This window comes from Salmo salar, chromosome 20 (assembly GCF_965601325.2).
Source record: "Salmo salar chromosome 20, fSalSal1, whole genome shotgun sequence".
Taxonomy (NCBI): Eukaryota; Metazoa; Chordata; class Actinopteri; order Salmoniformes; family Salmonidae; genus Salmo; species Salmo salar.
Window position 1 is genome coordinate 17,254,409 of NC_138310.1, and position 17,113 is coordinate 17,271,521.

At 42.0% G+C, this 17,113-nt stretch overlaps 1 protein-coding gene and 1 long non-coding RNA gene across 2 annotated transcripts in view; one reads left to right on the forward strand and one right to left on the reverse strand.

Annotated features, from left to right (window-relative positions):
* LOC145862392 (uncharacterized) overlaps positions 1-17,113 on the reverse strand; it is a 386,091-nt gene that overhangs the window by 116,645 nt on the left and 252,333 nt on the right. The gene's annotated exons all lie outside the window — the stretch shown is intronic.
* On the forward strand, positions 7,146-14,431 carry LOC106580025 (putative peptidyl-tRNA hydrolase). Its single transcript, XM_045703014.2, has 5 exons — positions 7,146-7,538; positions 10,724-10,943; positions 13,359-13,458; positions 13,562-13,607; positions 13,727-14,431. The coding sequence occupies exons 1-5, from the start codon at positions 7,431-7,433 to the stop codon at positions 13,994-13,996; spliced, it is 744 nt and encodes a 247-aa protein (XP_045558970.1). The 5' UTR covers positions 7,146-7,430; the 3' UTR covers positions 13,997-14,431.

Here is a 17,113-nt window from a genome sequence, read left to right on the forward strand (position 1 = left end):
ACATTATGCTTTGGGGGTGTTTTTCTGCTAAGGGGACAGGACAACTTCACTGCATCAAAGGGACGATGGACGGGGCCATGTACCGTCAAATCTTGGGTGAGAACTTCCTTCCCTCAGCCAGGGCATTGAAAATGGGTCGTGGATGGGTATTCCAGCATGACAATGACCCAAAACACACGGCCAAGGCAACAAAGGAGTGGCCAAGAAGAAGCACATTAGGGTCCTGGAGTGGCCTAGCCAGTCTCCAGACCTTAATCCCATAGAAAATCTGTGGAGGCAGCTGAAGGTTCGAGTTGCCAAACGTCAGCCTCGAAACCTAAATGACTTGGAGAAGATCTGCAAAGAGGAGTGGGCCAAAATCCCTCCTGAGATGTGTGCAAACCTGGTGGCCAACTACAAGAAACGTCTGACATCTGTGATTGCCAACAAGGGTTTTGCCACCAAGTACTAAGTCATGTTTTGCAGAGGGGTCAAATACTTATTTCCCTCATTAAAATGCAAATCATTTTATAACATTTTTGACATGCGTTTTTCTGGATTTTTGTTGTTGTTATTCTGTCTCTCACTGTTCAAATACACCTACCATTAAAACTATAAACTGATAATTTCTTTGTCAGTGGGAAAACATACAAAATCAGCAGGGGATCAAATACTTTTTTCCCTCACTGTATGTCTATGGCTACAACACAACAAGCTGTATATTTGGCCTGCATGCTGGCCAAATTGCGGCCTTCCTGACTGTAGGCAACAGGTCGAAATTGCCAAAATAAAGGAAACATTTGAGTCTCAATGTCAACAGTGAGGAGGCGACTCCGGGATGCTGCCCGTTTAGGCAGAGTTGCAAAGAAAAAGCCATATCTCAGACTGACTCAAAAAAAGAAGAGATTAAGATGGGCAAAAGAACACAGACACTGGACAGAGGAACTCTGCCTAGAAGGCCAGCATCCTGGAGTCGCCTCTTCACTGTTGACATTGAGAGTGGTGTTTTGCGGGTACTATTTAATGGACTTGTGAGGCATCTGTTTCTCAAACTAGACACTCTAATGTACTTGTCATTATGCTCATTGTGCACCGGGGCCTCCCACTCCTCTTTCTATTCTGGCTAGAGCCAGTTTGTGCTGTTCTGTGAAGGGAGTAGTACACAGCATTGTACAAGATCTTCCATTTCTTGGCAATATCTTGCATGGAATAGATACTCAACTAGTCCAAAGAAGGCCAGTTTTATTGCTTCTTTAATCCAAACAACAGTTTTCAGCTGTGCTAACATAATTATAAAAGGGTTTTCTAATGATCAATTACCCTTTTAAATTGATAAACTTTAATTAGCTAACACAACGTGCCATTGGAACACAGGAGTGATGGTTGCTTATAATAGGCCTCTCTACGCCTATGTAGATATTCCATAAAAAATCTGCCGTTTCCAGCTACAATAGTCATTGTCATGGTTGTCGTAGGATGAAGGAGCGGACCAAAGCGTAGCGTGTGTATCATTCCACATTTTCTTTATTAAACTGTGAAACTATGCGATGACCATACAAATAAACTGAATGAACAAAACAACAAACCGTGACGAAGCGTTACAACATACACTTACTCAAAAACAATCTCCCACAAACCCAGGTGGGAAAAACAACTACTTAAGTATGATCTCCAATTAGAGACAACGATGACCAGCTGCCTCTAATTGGAGATCATCCCCCCCAAAAAAGACATAGAGATACAAAACTAGAACATAACAACAGAGAAAATCTAAACTAGAAAAAAAATACCTGTCACGCCCTGACCTACTCTACCATAGAAAATAACAGCTTTCTATGGTCAGGACGTGACAGTCATTTACAACATTAATAATGTCTACACTGTATTTCTGATCAATTTCATGTTATTTTAATGGACAAAATGTTTTATTTTCTTTCAAAAACAAGGACATTTCTAAGTGACCCCAAACGTTTGAACGGTAGTACATATCTAATATGTACTGTATATATGTATACTGAGTGTACAAAACATTAAGGACTCCTTCCTAATATTGAGTTGCACCCCCAGAACAGCCTCAATTAGTTGGGACATGGACTCTACAAGGTGTCGAAAGCGTTCCACAGGGATGCTGGTCCATGTTGACTCCAATGCTTCCCACTGTTGTGTCAAGTTGGCTGGATGTCCTTTGGGTGGTGGACCATTCTTGATACACACAGGGAACTGTTGAGCATGAAAAACCCAGCAGCGTTGAAGTTCTTGACACATCTCCTCCCCTTCATCTACGCTGATTGAAGTGAATTTAAAAAGTGACATCAATAAGGGATCATAGATTTCACCAGGATTCACCTGGTGTCATGGAAAGAGCAGGTGTCCTTAATGTTTTGTACACTCAGTGTATAAATATGTATTATTTTTTTACAATTGTTTTACTTTTTATTTTATTTTGCTGCCTCTTGGGCCCCCCACGGGCCTGGGCCACAGGGCTTCAGCCCTGGTAAGCCCCTGCATTAAACTGCGCCTGTTGAGATATATACTTACATAGACACGTAATTTAATAATAGTAAACCCCTCTACTGTAAATAAACACTTGCACTTATATTTACTTGTAAACGAAGTCCATCATTTTATCCTGCTGGATAAAGACATCAGTGACTGAACTGTAAAACTCCTCCCTGTTGGCCCTCAGTTTTAAAAGTCTCTCGGTCTCGATAGAGATGATGGCAAGGGATGAGAGTCGTCCTTGATCGGCCCGGATTCGACTGTATGTCTTAATCCATTTCAGCGCAGAAAATGACCTCTCAACGGATGCTGTTGTAGCTGGTATAGTGAGGACCAGCTGCAGTAACTTTGTCACCTCGGGGACAGTCAGTGTCAGGTCATGATTGAACAAAAAGCTGAGGAGCTGTCTAGGCGATTTGTCTCATACCATTTGTGAACTGTACAATAGACAAGATCAGCCTTAACTCCCTCAAAATCGAAGTACTTTGCATATTTTGACAGACTCTCCAGTTTGCAGCTGTCAAACTTCTGTGACATTGTTTCGATGTTTTTGCAGTCCACTAGCCAAGGAACTTAAAATCACCAGAGTGGTTGTTATGGATTTCCCTGACTGTGAGTTTTATAACTTCATGCAGCTCACTCCACCCATCCCGGCGGTTCCAGAGAGACTAGGGCATCATAAACTGTTTCCCCAAAGTGACCTCAGCTTCCGGGCCACCGATAGGTTGCTAGGGGGGCCAGACACCTGCCTTCTACCCAACCTGGTCTCAGAGCATTTCATATTATTCTGTACGTAAATCTGAGTTACTCTATTTAGTATATGTTACGTTCCGTATGGTATGGTATGTATTCATTTGTGGATGTCCATCACCCATTTTGTATGATATGTTACATTTTACAATTTGTATTATATGTTACGACTTTGCAAAACTTACAATACGTTACGAATTTGCAAAAATGTTTGATATGTTACAAATTCTAGCTAGCTTGCTAATTTAAGGTTAGGTGAAGGGTTAGCTAAAAAGGTTAGGGTAAGCTAACATGCTAAGCAGTTGCAAAGTAGCTAAAAAGTAGTATGCAGTTGAAAAGTAGCAAATTAGCTAAAATTGTCTATGATGAGATTTGAACTTGCAAACTTTGGGTTGCTAGACATTCGCATTATACACCCACCCATCATCCAACTTTTGTTTTTGCCTTAAGTAACCATCTGTCTTATGCAACCATACCAAACGTAACATACTGTATCATACTACATGAAGAATTTCATATTTACGTACAGACTAATACAAAATGCTCTAAGACAGGGTTGTTCTGCCTGCTCATCCCAGATCCTCCTCAGTCTCTCCAAGTGGACAAGAGTGATGTTGTTACTGAAACTTGTGCATTTACTGTTGGTTGTTACTATTGCTGTTTGCTAATAGTAGTTGATGCTATGTATTATACAGTCCTTTGCTTACGTCACTATCTCCTTATTCAATCAATATTATTATTGCTCTTGTGTTATTTATTACTCATTCATTATCATGTTTATTAGTATATTCATTTATTAGCATATTCATTCATAACTATTCTCTGTACAGAACCACATCCATCTCATATGTCCTCTGGAAATAAAGTTGTTTAGTGTGAGTAACTCTCTGTGAGGTTGCCTTATTACTCTACCCAACTGGAGACCGGTTCTTTTTCAGTGGTCAAACCTGGCTCTCATCTGAACATTGATATTGTCCAGGATGTTGTAGTAGATAGTCGGATTGGCTGTTTCTATGAGTTTCGCTTTCAGTCAGGCCCAGTTCATTGCATTTCTGCTCGAATCGCTCATAGAAACAAAGGCATATAATTGTTCCAGAGTTGCCCGTTTCTTGATCTGGCACTCTCATTGTTGCCATGATGTACAGACTCCTGTTTACCTTGGTAGCACGTGGCCTAGCATTTATTAGGTCTTTCAAAATCTTGTATCTTTTGCCTTTGCATTGTGCATGCTGATATTCAATCTCCGTTGTTCATTCAATGCCAGATCTATCAGTGAGCTGCCAAATGTCTTAAGAGCTATCTGGCTTTGGATATGAGACAGACTTTTCATGCTTGTTGAGCACTATAGGCAAGTTGTTCAAGTTTCAGTAACTGGCTCTTGTCCACACGTTGTCGCTGGTGTAGAACAGCAGGCATGAGAAGCAGTAGGGTCGGCTGCTAGCAGCGCAGGCTCACAGCCAGTCGTTCCGTTGATACCACTCAGATTTAAATGGTGGTGTGATTTTCTGTCCCTTCCTTTGATTTAGGTCCATAAGCTCAGGTGTTGGTCTTCCATCACTTATCACCCCCTGTTTCGCTAGGAAATACAACTTTGATAACGGTTTCAGATGTAATATATTAGCCGTCCTGATCACCTTCATTTTGGCTAGCAGTAAAACGAACGTAATCGCCATTGGCGGCATATGCTAGTACAGGTAGCTGCTTCCCGGACTGGTCTCGGAGCAGTGGGCATGCTGAAATAAGTGGGTGTGTCAAAAGAAATGGGCGTGGTGCAAGTGCACTGTTATTCCATGGTCTCTTTTGATTGAACAGGGTTGTTACCAGTACCACCGCTTAGCGTAGCCTATTTCAGGAAGTGTACGGAGGACGCTATAGCAGTTTTAATCACATACACAAGTCAAACTTTTATGAAAGCAAACATGACAAATTATTACTGGTATAATACTGTGTGTCATGAGGTACTGTATTGTACAGTCTCAATCATTTTCACATAGACAACTCACATAGACAATGCAAATAGTCTGGGTATCCATTTGATTACAGGAACATACAGACACCGGTTAGTCAGGCTGATTGAGGTACATGCACCTAATGCTGTATCATCATCATTCGTTTCAATGGCCTATTGAAGTGAAATATAATTTCAAAACACATAAAGTTGCACAATGTTGAAAGGTCCAAAATCCCTTTTCCAAACCAGTAGCCTATGTATATTACACTGTGCATTTGCTATGAGTGTTAAGGCGTGTATACAGTGCATTTGGAAGTATTCACACCCCTTGACTTCTCCCACATCTTGTTGTGTTACAAAGTGGGATTAAAATGGATTTAAATGTATTTTTTTTTGTCAACGATATACACAAAATACTCCGTAATGTCAAAGTGGAAGAAAATGATAAAAAAGAATCAAAACGGAAAATAAAACACTAATATATCTTAATTTGAAAAATATTCAACACCCTGAATTGATACATGTTAGAATCACCTTTGGCAGTGATTACAGCTGTGAGTCTTTCTGGGTAAGTCTCTAAGAGCTTTGCACACCTGGATTGTACAATATTTGGCAATTATTCTTTAAAAAATGTGTCAATCTCTGTCAAGTTGGTTGTTGATCATTGCTAGACAGCCATTTTCAAGTCTTGCTATAGATTTTCAAGTCGATTTAAGTCAAAACTGTAGCTATGACAGTTAGGAACATTCAATGTTATCTTGGTAAGCAACTCCAGTGTATATTTGGCCTTGTGTTTTAGGTAATTGTCCTGCTGAAAAGTGAATCTGTTGGAAAGCAGACTACTCCGTTTATTTTTATCCTAAAAAACTGCCTAGTCCTTGCCGATGACAAGCATACCCAGAACATGATGCAGCCACCGCCATGCTTGAAAATATGAGGAGTAGTGCTCAGTGATGTTTGTGTTGTATTTGCCCAAAACATAATGCTTTGTATTCAAGACAAAAATATCATTTTTTGCCACTTTTCTTGCAGTGTTACTTCAGTGCCTTATTGCAAACAGGATGCATGTTTTGGAATATTTTTATTGTGTACAGGCTTCCTTCTTTTCACTCTGTTATTTAGATTAGTATTGTGGAGTAACTACAGTGCTGTTGATCCATCCTCAGTTATTTCCTATCAGAGCCCTTAAACTCTGTAACTGTTTTAAAATCACCATTGGCCTCATGGTGAAATCCCTGAACGGTTTCCTTCTCCTCCTGCAACTGAGCTAGTGTTGATACACCATCCGAAGTGTAATTAATAACTGCAGCATGCTAATCTACCAATAGGTGCCCTCTTTGCGAACCATTGGAAAACCTCCCTGGTCTTTGTGGTTGAATCTGTGCTATAGTTATCTGCTCGACTGAGGGACCTTACAGATAATTGTATGTGTAGGGTACAGAGATGGGGTAGTCATTTACAAATCCTGTTAAACACTATAATTGCATACAGAGTGAGTCCTTGCAAGGTATTATGTGACTTGCTAAGCACATGTTTACTCCTGAACTCATTTAGGCTTGGATATTTATTGACACAAGGCATTTCAGCTTTTCATTTTAATTAATTTGTAAACATTTCTAAACACATGTTCCACTTTGACTAATGGGGTGTTGTGTGGAGATCATTAAAAAAAATCTAAATGTAATCCATTTTAAATTCAGGCTGTAACACCACAAAATGTGGCAAAAGTCAAGGGGTGTGAATTGTTTCTGAAGACACCGTAAGTGAATATATAAACCTCCAAGCTAGGTGGCGGTATGGTTTAAAAGATCAGAAGTTGGTCACAATGAACCCTCTCCGTTTTCTGTCCACCAGTCTCTTTGACTAATGTCAAAGTTGCATGGTACGGCAGGTCTGTTTTTTACCAAAAGAACTATATAGATATCCTTTTCCAATGTTTCTTTTTTTGTGTTCTCAATTTTATAGCGAGATCCGACATTTTTAAACTATAGACATTTCAAATATATTAGTTTATTACTGAATTGAAACGTCAGGAGCACGTTATTGGATCTAAAGCTTTTGACACTACTCACAATGTCACTGCAAGAGAACATGAAGTTATGAACGTAAAAGTGTTTGTAACGTTGCCTTTTCTGTGCTTATGAGAAACGTTCAGAGACATTAAAACCTGGGAAACGTCACTGTTGTCGGTAGGTCTAAACTTTGGCTTTGTGTGTCACCGTTTTTCAAGACTCTGCTGAACTTTGTCACAATGAGACGACTTTTATTAAAACTGATAAATCGAGCTTTGCTGACTGGATCCGTTGGACCAATGATGGGCAGTGAAGCAGGAGTCCACACAAATTCTCGCCGGAGACTGGTAAGTTAATTATTAAAGAAAAACTATTGCTACCCAAATATGTTGTAGTCAGGGCACCGCAGACACCGTTTTGACTAGATTGGATACAGTTTGTCAGAATTGACTTTTCAAGCAGGTTAGGAGAATTAATGTAGCAGGTTCGGATAATTAGGTTAAGGTTAGCTAAAATGCCAACACTTTAAACGTTTGACGTACATTTGACAAACTGTATCTATGTGTTTACGTTATAAAAGTGAAATACAAAAAAATTGCTCCTGTGTGTTATTGTCAATATTAACCTGAGCTACGGTGCACCGGACTATGACCTGTGACGTTAACGGACAAAGTTGGTGAGGGAGGAGCGCCCTTTTGAAATCATGCTGTCAACAATGTAGCATGGTGCCTCGTCCAGAAACATACAACATCTCTTTTCCATAAAATAGATGTTAAAATTTCAAATTAGTTTTCATTGGGAAGGCAGATAAAACATTTTTTTAAATCAAAAGTAATGACTTTTGCATGTGAAAACACAGAACCATACTCATTACTCCACGTGCTTAATCTAGCCTTGGCTAACTCACTTGTTTTGAGCCGACTCAATCAATCCTTATTCCAGTCTGCTGTTCCCACATGCTTCAAGAGGGCCACCATTGTTCCTGTTCCCAAGAAAGCGAAGGTAAATGACTATCGCCCCGTAGCACTCACTTCCGTCATCATGAAGTGCTTTGAGAGACTAGTCAAGGACCATATCACCTCCGCCCTACCTGACACCCTAGACCCACTCCAATTTGCTTACCGCCCCAATAGGTCCACAGATGACGCAATCACACTGCCCTAACCCATCTGGACAAGAGGAATACCTATGTAAGAATGCTGTTCATCGACTACAGCTCAGCATTTAACACCATAGTACCCTCCAAACTCGTCATTAAGCTCGAGACCCTTGGTCTCGACGCCGCCCTGTGCAACTGGGTCTGGGACTTTCTAATGGGCCACTCCCAGGTGATGAGGGTAGGTAACAACATCTCCACCCCGCTGATCCTCAACACTGAGGCCCCACAAGGGTGCGTTCTTAGCCCTCTCCTGTACTCCCTGTTCACCCATGACTGCGTGGCCATGCACGCCTCCAACTCAATCATCAAGTTTGCAGACAACACTACAGTGGTAGGCTTGATTACCAACAACGACGAGACGGCCTACAGGGTGGAGGTGAGAGCCCTCGGAGTGTGGTGTCAGGAAAATAACCTCACACTCAATGTCAACAAAACAAAGGAGATGATCGTGGACTTCAGGAAACAGCAGAGGGAGCAGCCCCCTATCCACATCGACAGGACAGTAGTGGAGAAGGTGGAAAGTTTTAAGTTCCACGTCGTACACATCACAGACAAACTGAAATGGTCCACCCACACAGACAGCGTGGTGAAGAAGGCGCAGCAGTGCCTCTTCAACCTCAGGAGGCTGAAGAAATTCGGCTTGTCACCAAAACCACTCACAAACTTTTACAGATGCACAATCGAGAGCATCCTGTCGGGCTGTATCACCGCAACTGCTCCGCCCACAACCGTAAGGCTCTCCAGAGGGTAGTGAGGTCTGCACAACGCATCACCGGGGGCAAACTACCTGCCCGCCAGGACACCTACACCACTCGAGCCACTGCCTGTTCACCCTGCTATCATCCAGAAGGCGAGGTCAGTACAGGTGCATCAAAGCGGGGACCGAGAGACTGGAATACAGCTTCTATCTCAAAGCCATCAGACTGTTAAACAGCCATCCCTAACATTGAGTGGCTGCTGCCAACATACTGACTCCTCTCTAGCCACTTTAATAATGAAAGAATTGATGTAATAAATGTATCACTAGCCACTTTAAACAATGCCACTTTATATAATGTTTACATACCCTACATTACTTATCTCATATGTATATACTGTACTCTATACCATCTACTGCATCTTGCCTATGCCGTTCGGCCATCGCTCATTCATATATTTTTATGTACATATTCTTATTCATTCCTTTACACTTGTGTGTGTGTGTGTGTGTGTGTGTGTGTATAAGGTAGTTGTTGTGAAATTTATAGGTTAGATTACTTGTTAGATATTACTGCATGGCCGGAACTAGAAGCACAAGCATTTCGCTACACTTGCATTAACATCTGCTAACCATGTGTATGTGACAAATCAAATTTGATTTGATGAAGAAAGTTTCTGATGACTCCACCAACGGAGTGGAGCAGATACCAGGCTTTGTGGAATCTGGCTCCGACTACATCGATTCACCTAAGTTCAATACTTGTTTTTTTTTTATTATTATTATGAAAAGCCTACCTTGTACCTATGTTTGTCCTCTGTAGTTAGGTGCCTTTTTTTGTTTGCTGAAATCCATAATTTTTCAATAAACATTAACCAAATGCAACCACCAACTCTTTGTTCATGGCTGTTGCTCTAAGATGGAAAATCAGCTCTAATTCGAATGTGCCAATTGAATCTCAGCAGGGAAACAGTCGTTGGTTGTATTTGATTCATGTTTATTGAAAAAGTATGGATTTCAGCAAACAAAGAAAAGCACGCAACTACAAAGGACAAACAAGTACCAGACGGGGTTTCATAATTTACAGTTTTTGAACCACTGACCTTGGGCGAGTTGATGTAGTCAGAGCCAGATTCCACAAAGCCTGGTCTCCGCTCCACTGCGTTGGTGGAGTCATCAGAAACTTCCTACACCACTGAGTGGAGTTTATTCCGGTAAGGCCTACGTGTCTATTTCACAATAAGCCGTGATGAAGGGCTCGCTTCGCCAGCGATCAGTCCTTTGATTTAGTTCACGCTGTCCATTTTGCTGAATTTTATGCACATGTATTAGGACACATCAAGGGATTCTCGCAGGCGGGTTATGTCTTTAAAGTTTGCTACGTGGGGTAGCAGCAATGTAGGCTACCTGGGGCTTCTACATTTTTATTCTTCATAATTATAAGTTAGACATGAAGAGCTCTAAAAACAAGGCTCCCTGGCACAATTATGAGCCAAAAACTGATTTTGATCATAGATTTGAAACAAGACTTTGTGTTATTGTTAGTTAAAAATGTGTGACTAACATGACACAAATCAGTATGTTCTTGTGGAAGGAGAACCACTGTGCTCACCAGTGGCGTTTTAGAGAAATATAAATGCAAAGATGGAAAATATGTATTTATTGTCGTTGTGCAGGTTGTGGGACTGGGAAACCCTGGAATGAACAGTTCACGTCACAGCGTAGGCATGGCAGTGCTGGAAGCACTTGCTTCCCGGCTTGGGGTAGCTGACAGCTGGCGTGGTGATAGGCATGTGTCCGGTGAGGTCATCGTATCTGACATCCAGGACACCCAAATCGTGCTTCTCCGACCACGACTACTGATGAACATAAACGGTGTATCCGTGGCCAAAGCAGGTGAGGAATCTTGTCTTCTTGATGTCTTTTTTACGTTTTATGCATTTTAAGTGTTGACTGAGGAATTTGTACAAAAGTAGGCTATGTGTACTATGAATTTTTCATTTTTTTAATTGTATTTCACCTTTATTTAACCAGGTAGGCTAGTTGCAAACATGTTCTCATTTACAACTGAGACCTGGCAAGATAAAGCAAGGCAGTGCGACACAAACAACAACACAGTTACACATGGAATAACAAACATACAGTCAATAATACAGTAGAAAAAGTCTATATACAGTGTGTGCAAATGAGGTAGGATAAGGGAGGTAAGGCAATGAATAGGCCATAGTGGCTAAATAATTACAATATAGCAATTAAACATTGGGGTGATAAATGTGCAGAAGATGAGTGTGCAAGTAGAGATACTGGGGTGCAAAGGAGCAAACTAAAAATAACAGTATGGGGATGAGGTAGTTGGATGGGCTGTTTTACAGATGGGCTATGTGCAGTGATCTGTGAGCTACTCTGACAGCTGGTGCTTAAAGCTAGTGAGGGAGATGAGTCTCCAGCTTCAGTGATGTTTGCAGTTCGTTCCAGTCATTGGCAGCAGAGAACTGGAAGGAAAGGCGGCCGAAGGAGGAATTGGCTTTCGGGGTGACCAGTGAAATATACCTGCTGGAGCGCGTGCTACGGGTGGGTGCTGCAATGGTGACCAGTGAGCTGAGATAAAGCGGGGCTTTACCTAGCAGAGACTTGTAGATGACCTGGAGCCAGCAGAGACTTGTAGATGACCTGGAGCCAGTGGGTTTTGTGACGAATATGAACCGAGGGCCAGCCAACGAGAGCATACAGGTCGCAGCGGTGGGTAGTATATGGGGCTTTGGTGACAAAACGGATGGCACTGTGATAGACTGCATCTAATTTTCAGTAGAGTGTTGGAGGATATTTTGTAAATGACATCGGCGAAGTCAAGGATCGGTAGGATAGTCAGTTTTATAAGGGTATGTTTGGCAGCATGAGTGAAGGATGCTTTGTTGTTAAATAGGAAGCCGATTCTAGATTTAATTTTGGATTGGAGATGCTTAATGTGAGTCTGGAAGGAGAGTTTACAGTCTAACCAGACACCTAGGTATTTGTAGTTGTCCACATATTCTAAGTCAGAACCGTCCAGAGTAGTGATGCTGGACGGGCGGGCAGATGTGGGCAGCAATCGGTTGAAGAGCATGCATTTAGTTTTACTTACATTTAAGAGCAGTTGGAGGCCATGGAAGGAGAGTTGTATGGCATTGAAGCTTGTCTGGAAGTTAGTTAACACAGTGTCCAAAGAAGGGCCAGAAGTATACAGAATGGTGTTGTCTGCGTAGAGGTGGATCAGAGAATCACCAGCAGCAAGAGCGTCATCATTGATGTATACAGAGAAAAGAATAGGCCCGAGGGTTGTACCCTGTGGCACCCCCATAGAGACTGCAAGAGGTCCGGACAACAGGCCCTCCGATTTGACACACTGAACTCTGTCTGAGAAGTAGTTGGTGAACCAGGTTAGGCAGTCATTTGAGAAACCAAGGCTGTTGAGTCTGCCGATAAGAATGTGGTGATTGACAGAATCGAAAGCCTTGGCCAGGTCGATGAATACAGCTGCACAGTATTGTCTCTTATCGATGGCGGTTATGATATCATTTAGGACCTTGAGCGTGGCTGAGGTGCACCCATGACCAGCTCGGAAACCAGATTGCATAGCGGAGAAGGTACGGTGGGATTCGAAATGGTCAGTGATCTGTTTGTTAACTTCGCTTTCGAAGAATTTAGAAAGGCAGGGTAGGATAGATATAGGTCTGTAGCAGTTTGGGTCTAGAGTGTCTCCCCCTTTGAAGAGGGGGATGACCGCGGCAGCTTTCCAATCTTTGAGGATCTCAGACGATATGAAAGACGGGTTGAACAGGCTAGTAATAGGGGTTGCAACAATTTCGGCGGATAATTTTAGAAAGAGAGGGTCCAGATTGTCTAGCCCGGCTGATTTGTAGGGGTCCAGATTTTGCCGCTCTTTCAGAACATCAGCTATCTGGATTTGGGTGAAGGAGAAATGGGGAGGCTTGGGCAAGTTGCTGTGGGGTGCGCAGGGCTGTTGACCGGGGTAGGGGTAGCCAGGTGGAAAGCATGGCCAGCCGTAGAAAAATGCTTATTGAAATTTTCAATTATGGCAGATTTATTGATGGTGACAGTGTTTCCTAGCCTCAGTGCAGTGGGCAGCTGGGGGGAGGTGCTCTTATTCTCCATGGACTTTACAGTGTCCCAGAACTTTTTGGAGTTTGTGCTACAGGATGCAAATTTCTGTTTGAAAAAGCTAGCCTTTGCTTTCCTGTTTGTTAATGATATTTGATGATATTAATGATATCATTGTTAATGATATTTTGTTTTTAATTACCTTGAATCAAGCGGGTAAATACAGCATCAAGCCTGAGCACATACTGCTGGTTCATGATGAGTTGGATAAGCCTCTTGGAAAGCTTGCTATGAAACAAGGAGGGAGCGCCAGGTGAGTTGATTCCCAGACAGATATCAGCATGAGTAATGACGCTATCTGACAACAATGTGATCTTCCCAACTTTGTGCTCATTCTATATGTTGTTGATTGACAGGGGTCACAATGGTGTGCGGTCCTGTGTTGAGTGTCTGCAGACTGATGTAAGTAATTTTCCACACAGACATACTCTCCCTTCCCACATTGGGAGGAATTGAGGGGTGGGGGGGGCAGAGCAAAAAGACAGACAATAAAGTACTATTCCATTCTTGTGCCCCCCCAGGTGATGCCCAGACTGCGTGTTGGGATTGGCAGACCATCAGGTAAAACATCAGTGGACCGGCATGTTCTGGGCCGCTTCTCTCAGGAGGAGCAGAAGGTTCTGAGTGGGGTTTTAGAAGAGAGTGTGGACATTCTCCTCTCCCAGCTCACTGACAAGGAGAATGTGCAGTCCCCACTGTCGCCACCTGGAGGCAGACCAGCATCACAGACTGGGAAACAAAGGGAGCGTTTAAGCGCGCCACTAAAGGACACGACCACTGGCCAGACCTGAGACTGACGAGAGACTTTGACAGATCCAGTGAAACTATGACTACTCTGGGATAGTAGCTTTGTTGCTGCTGAAACAAAGCTGCCTATTGCAGAAATATGAAAGTGTGTACATGTTTTTATTTATTATGACTTTGTTTTTGCTCTGGTTTAGGATGTATGTGAAATGAATGCCGAGTAAGCACACTTCGTTTCAAGGATAAAGAATTTACATATGTATAAGATAATCAACGCATAGATCTAGATTGGTATGCAGTATGCATTTATTTTTAAGTTTCCCAAACTACCATGTGTATGGCATTTGGTGGTCTAATTATGTGCAAGGTCTAAGGAGAGACCAATACTTGATATTAAAATGATTAAACAACCATCTTACCAATGGCATTGAGAAGAAATGGAACTAATCGTGAATAAACTGAGGGTTTTCCTGTTAAGAGAACATGGTTCATTCATGTTTCAGCCACCCAAAGTCTCACATCCTCTAAACTCATTGTCTTTGGTGTATTTACTGATACAACATATTGATTCCATCCTTTAATTGTCAGCCTATAACCACACTCTTAATCAACGAGCGTTCTTACTGAGTAGTAGCAAACAGTCAATAAGTGTAGGATTCTCACCAAAGTGAATACCAGCCCACAAAAACTGAGAAAGGACCATATAAAAAGTACAGAAAGAGGCAGTGAGAGAATGGAAAACTGATAGAATGGGCCAAATAGATTGCGATGCAGGGCGAAAGAAAGGGCGGGGGAGAAAACAATGGGGGCCAAACATTGTAGGATACGGCTGTTTGAAGCCTTCTGTTTGGACATAGCTCAGAGTCACAACAAAGCATCAGGGCCACACTTGTGGATGTGGGGAATGGGACTCAAAGGGAATCTCTCCACTCCTGACAGACCCCCACCTCTCTACCCCTTTCGCTTTCTGTCTTGTGACCCCCTTCAGCTAGCCATCTCACCTACCAGGGCACTTTCCCAGCCCCTCTGAGTGGTCAGCCTGGGAGAGTGCAGTGGTGGCCTCTAACTTTTCTCTGAAAGGTCAGAGGTCACTAATAAGGCTGGACACTGGGCTAATATATTCAGGAATGGCTTCCCCTCAGCAGTTATAGGCTGAGCTGCACTAGCCCAAAGCCTAGTGGGGGGTCTTCCCCTAAGCTCACAGATGTGCTAAGACCAGGGATACACAAAAAGACAGGGATGGGGGATGGATACACACAAACAAACTGCATTATTGTCACTCAAATTGCGGACCCTCAGAGATTTCTTGAGGTTGAGGCTTTTTAAGCTTTGAGTTTAAAGTGGATTTGTTATTCACCATGATCCCCAACAGATGACCTGGGAACGATAATATGGGCATTATCAGTACAGGAATGTGGATCGATTTCACTGGTTGTAAAGGTGAACTATCTCAATCTAGTCCTTTGTAATTATCAAGCAGGGTACTGTCTTCCTTCCCTCTCTTTGGGATAAGACCGTCAAACTAATCCTCATGGTTTAGTGCAGGATCTTATATTGAGGCTCCGGTTTAGTGATGCCATATGTCACAGCCAGCCACCTTCACCTAGCTTATTGGGGACCTTATACTCTCTTTACCTAGGAACCGTGCAGTATTGGCATGCTGTTCTACTGGCTCACATTGAGGCTTGGAGACTGAAATGTATTTCCCCATTCACTTAAAGACTGCAAAGGTTTTTTCCCCCTATATCCACAAATGAACACAGTCGGTCTCAGAAAATATATATGATAACTTGATGCGCTACACTAAGATTTACACATGGGCTATGGTCCTGGTTTGTATTGTTGTATCTGTTATAAGCCTACAAAACGGGATGAATTTATGTCAAAGTAAGGAAAACTAAAGAGAATGTATTTCCAATAAAAGGGGCAAAGCTTTGGGCCTAGAATATACTGCTCAGGTTTACAAAAATTGTTACAATAAATTATATTATTATATATTCAGACCTTGAAAAATTGGCTAGGCCTACTCAAATCCGCACTGCACTGGGGAAAGAGTGTCCTTACAGACCTACTATCTTAATTTGACCATGTTAATCACAGCAGGAAAATAATCCTGCAGCAACAGGAAATATGAATTACTTTGTGGATTAAAATTAATGGAGATTTTTTGGAGGGTTGATACATTTTTCGTTAGGGCAAATCAAGTCTGATATTTTAAAGTGGGAATTACAAACTTTAGAAGCATTTTTAAACCTTGAATAAATTACAATTTGCATTTTCTGCTGCTTCAAAATTCTCTGGGACAACAGTGATCAAATTAAGAGGCTTATGTGTTTTTTCATTTTAGTGGTGACGAACTAGGAAGCATCAGCTATCATTGAAACTTTTGAAATGCCGAAGTTGACTTCATACAATAACAAAACATATATGAAAGGAGTATTAATCTCTGAAAAAAAAGAAGAAAAAAAAAAGTTACGCTCTCAAGCTATTTCAATGATGTACTAAACTACAGAAGAAAATGTACAGATTTATCTGAGAAATATAATAATCGTTCTTCCCAATACAGATATCTATTCAATGACTTTCAAAAAGTGGGTTCATAATGTAGGCCTAATATAGTTTTTTTTTCTCTCCAATGAACTGAATGGGTTTAGTTTAGTGAATCAGTGAAGTCCCTGCCTGCATTCCCGATAAGTAAGCATTAATAATGCGTCTTTTCCCTCCCTTTAGCTATAATCTCCAGTGATCTCGCGCCTCCCGCAATAAATTATTCTGACATGGCCGTGAAAAGGCAGCAGCGGGCAGGCCCTTTAAGAGGCAAATGAGCATCGACAGTGAGAAGATGTTCCCAGCAAAGGAAATGTTAACTCACTCCCCTGTAGGAGTGCGATGCGATGGATGAAACCAACTGAGATGTCTTTAAAGGAAAAGGGGAGAAGAGTCCGACCCCGAAGGCGACCACTGTTTAATAATGTATCAGGGAGAAGTAGGCTTTTAACCCGAGCTATGATGGGCCTAAAGCATCTGGAGTGTGGGAAGCGCAAGTAGCACGCCTTTTTGGGCAAGGTTTACCTTCCTCGACACCATGCGATGCAAATTCGATAAGGGAAGTGATTCGATATAGCAATTGAACGTAGCAAATCATTTGATCCAGTCGATCTAAT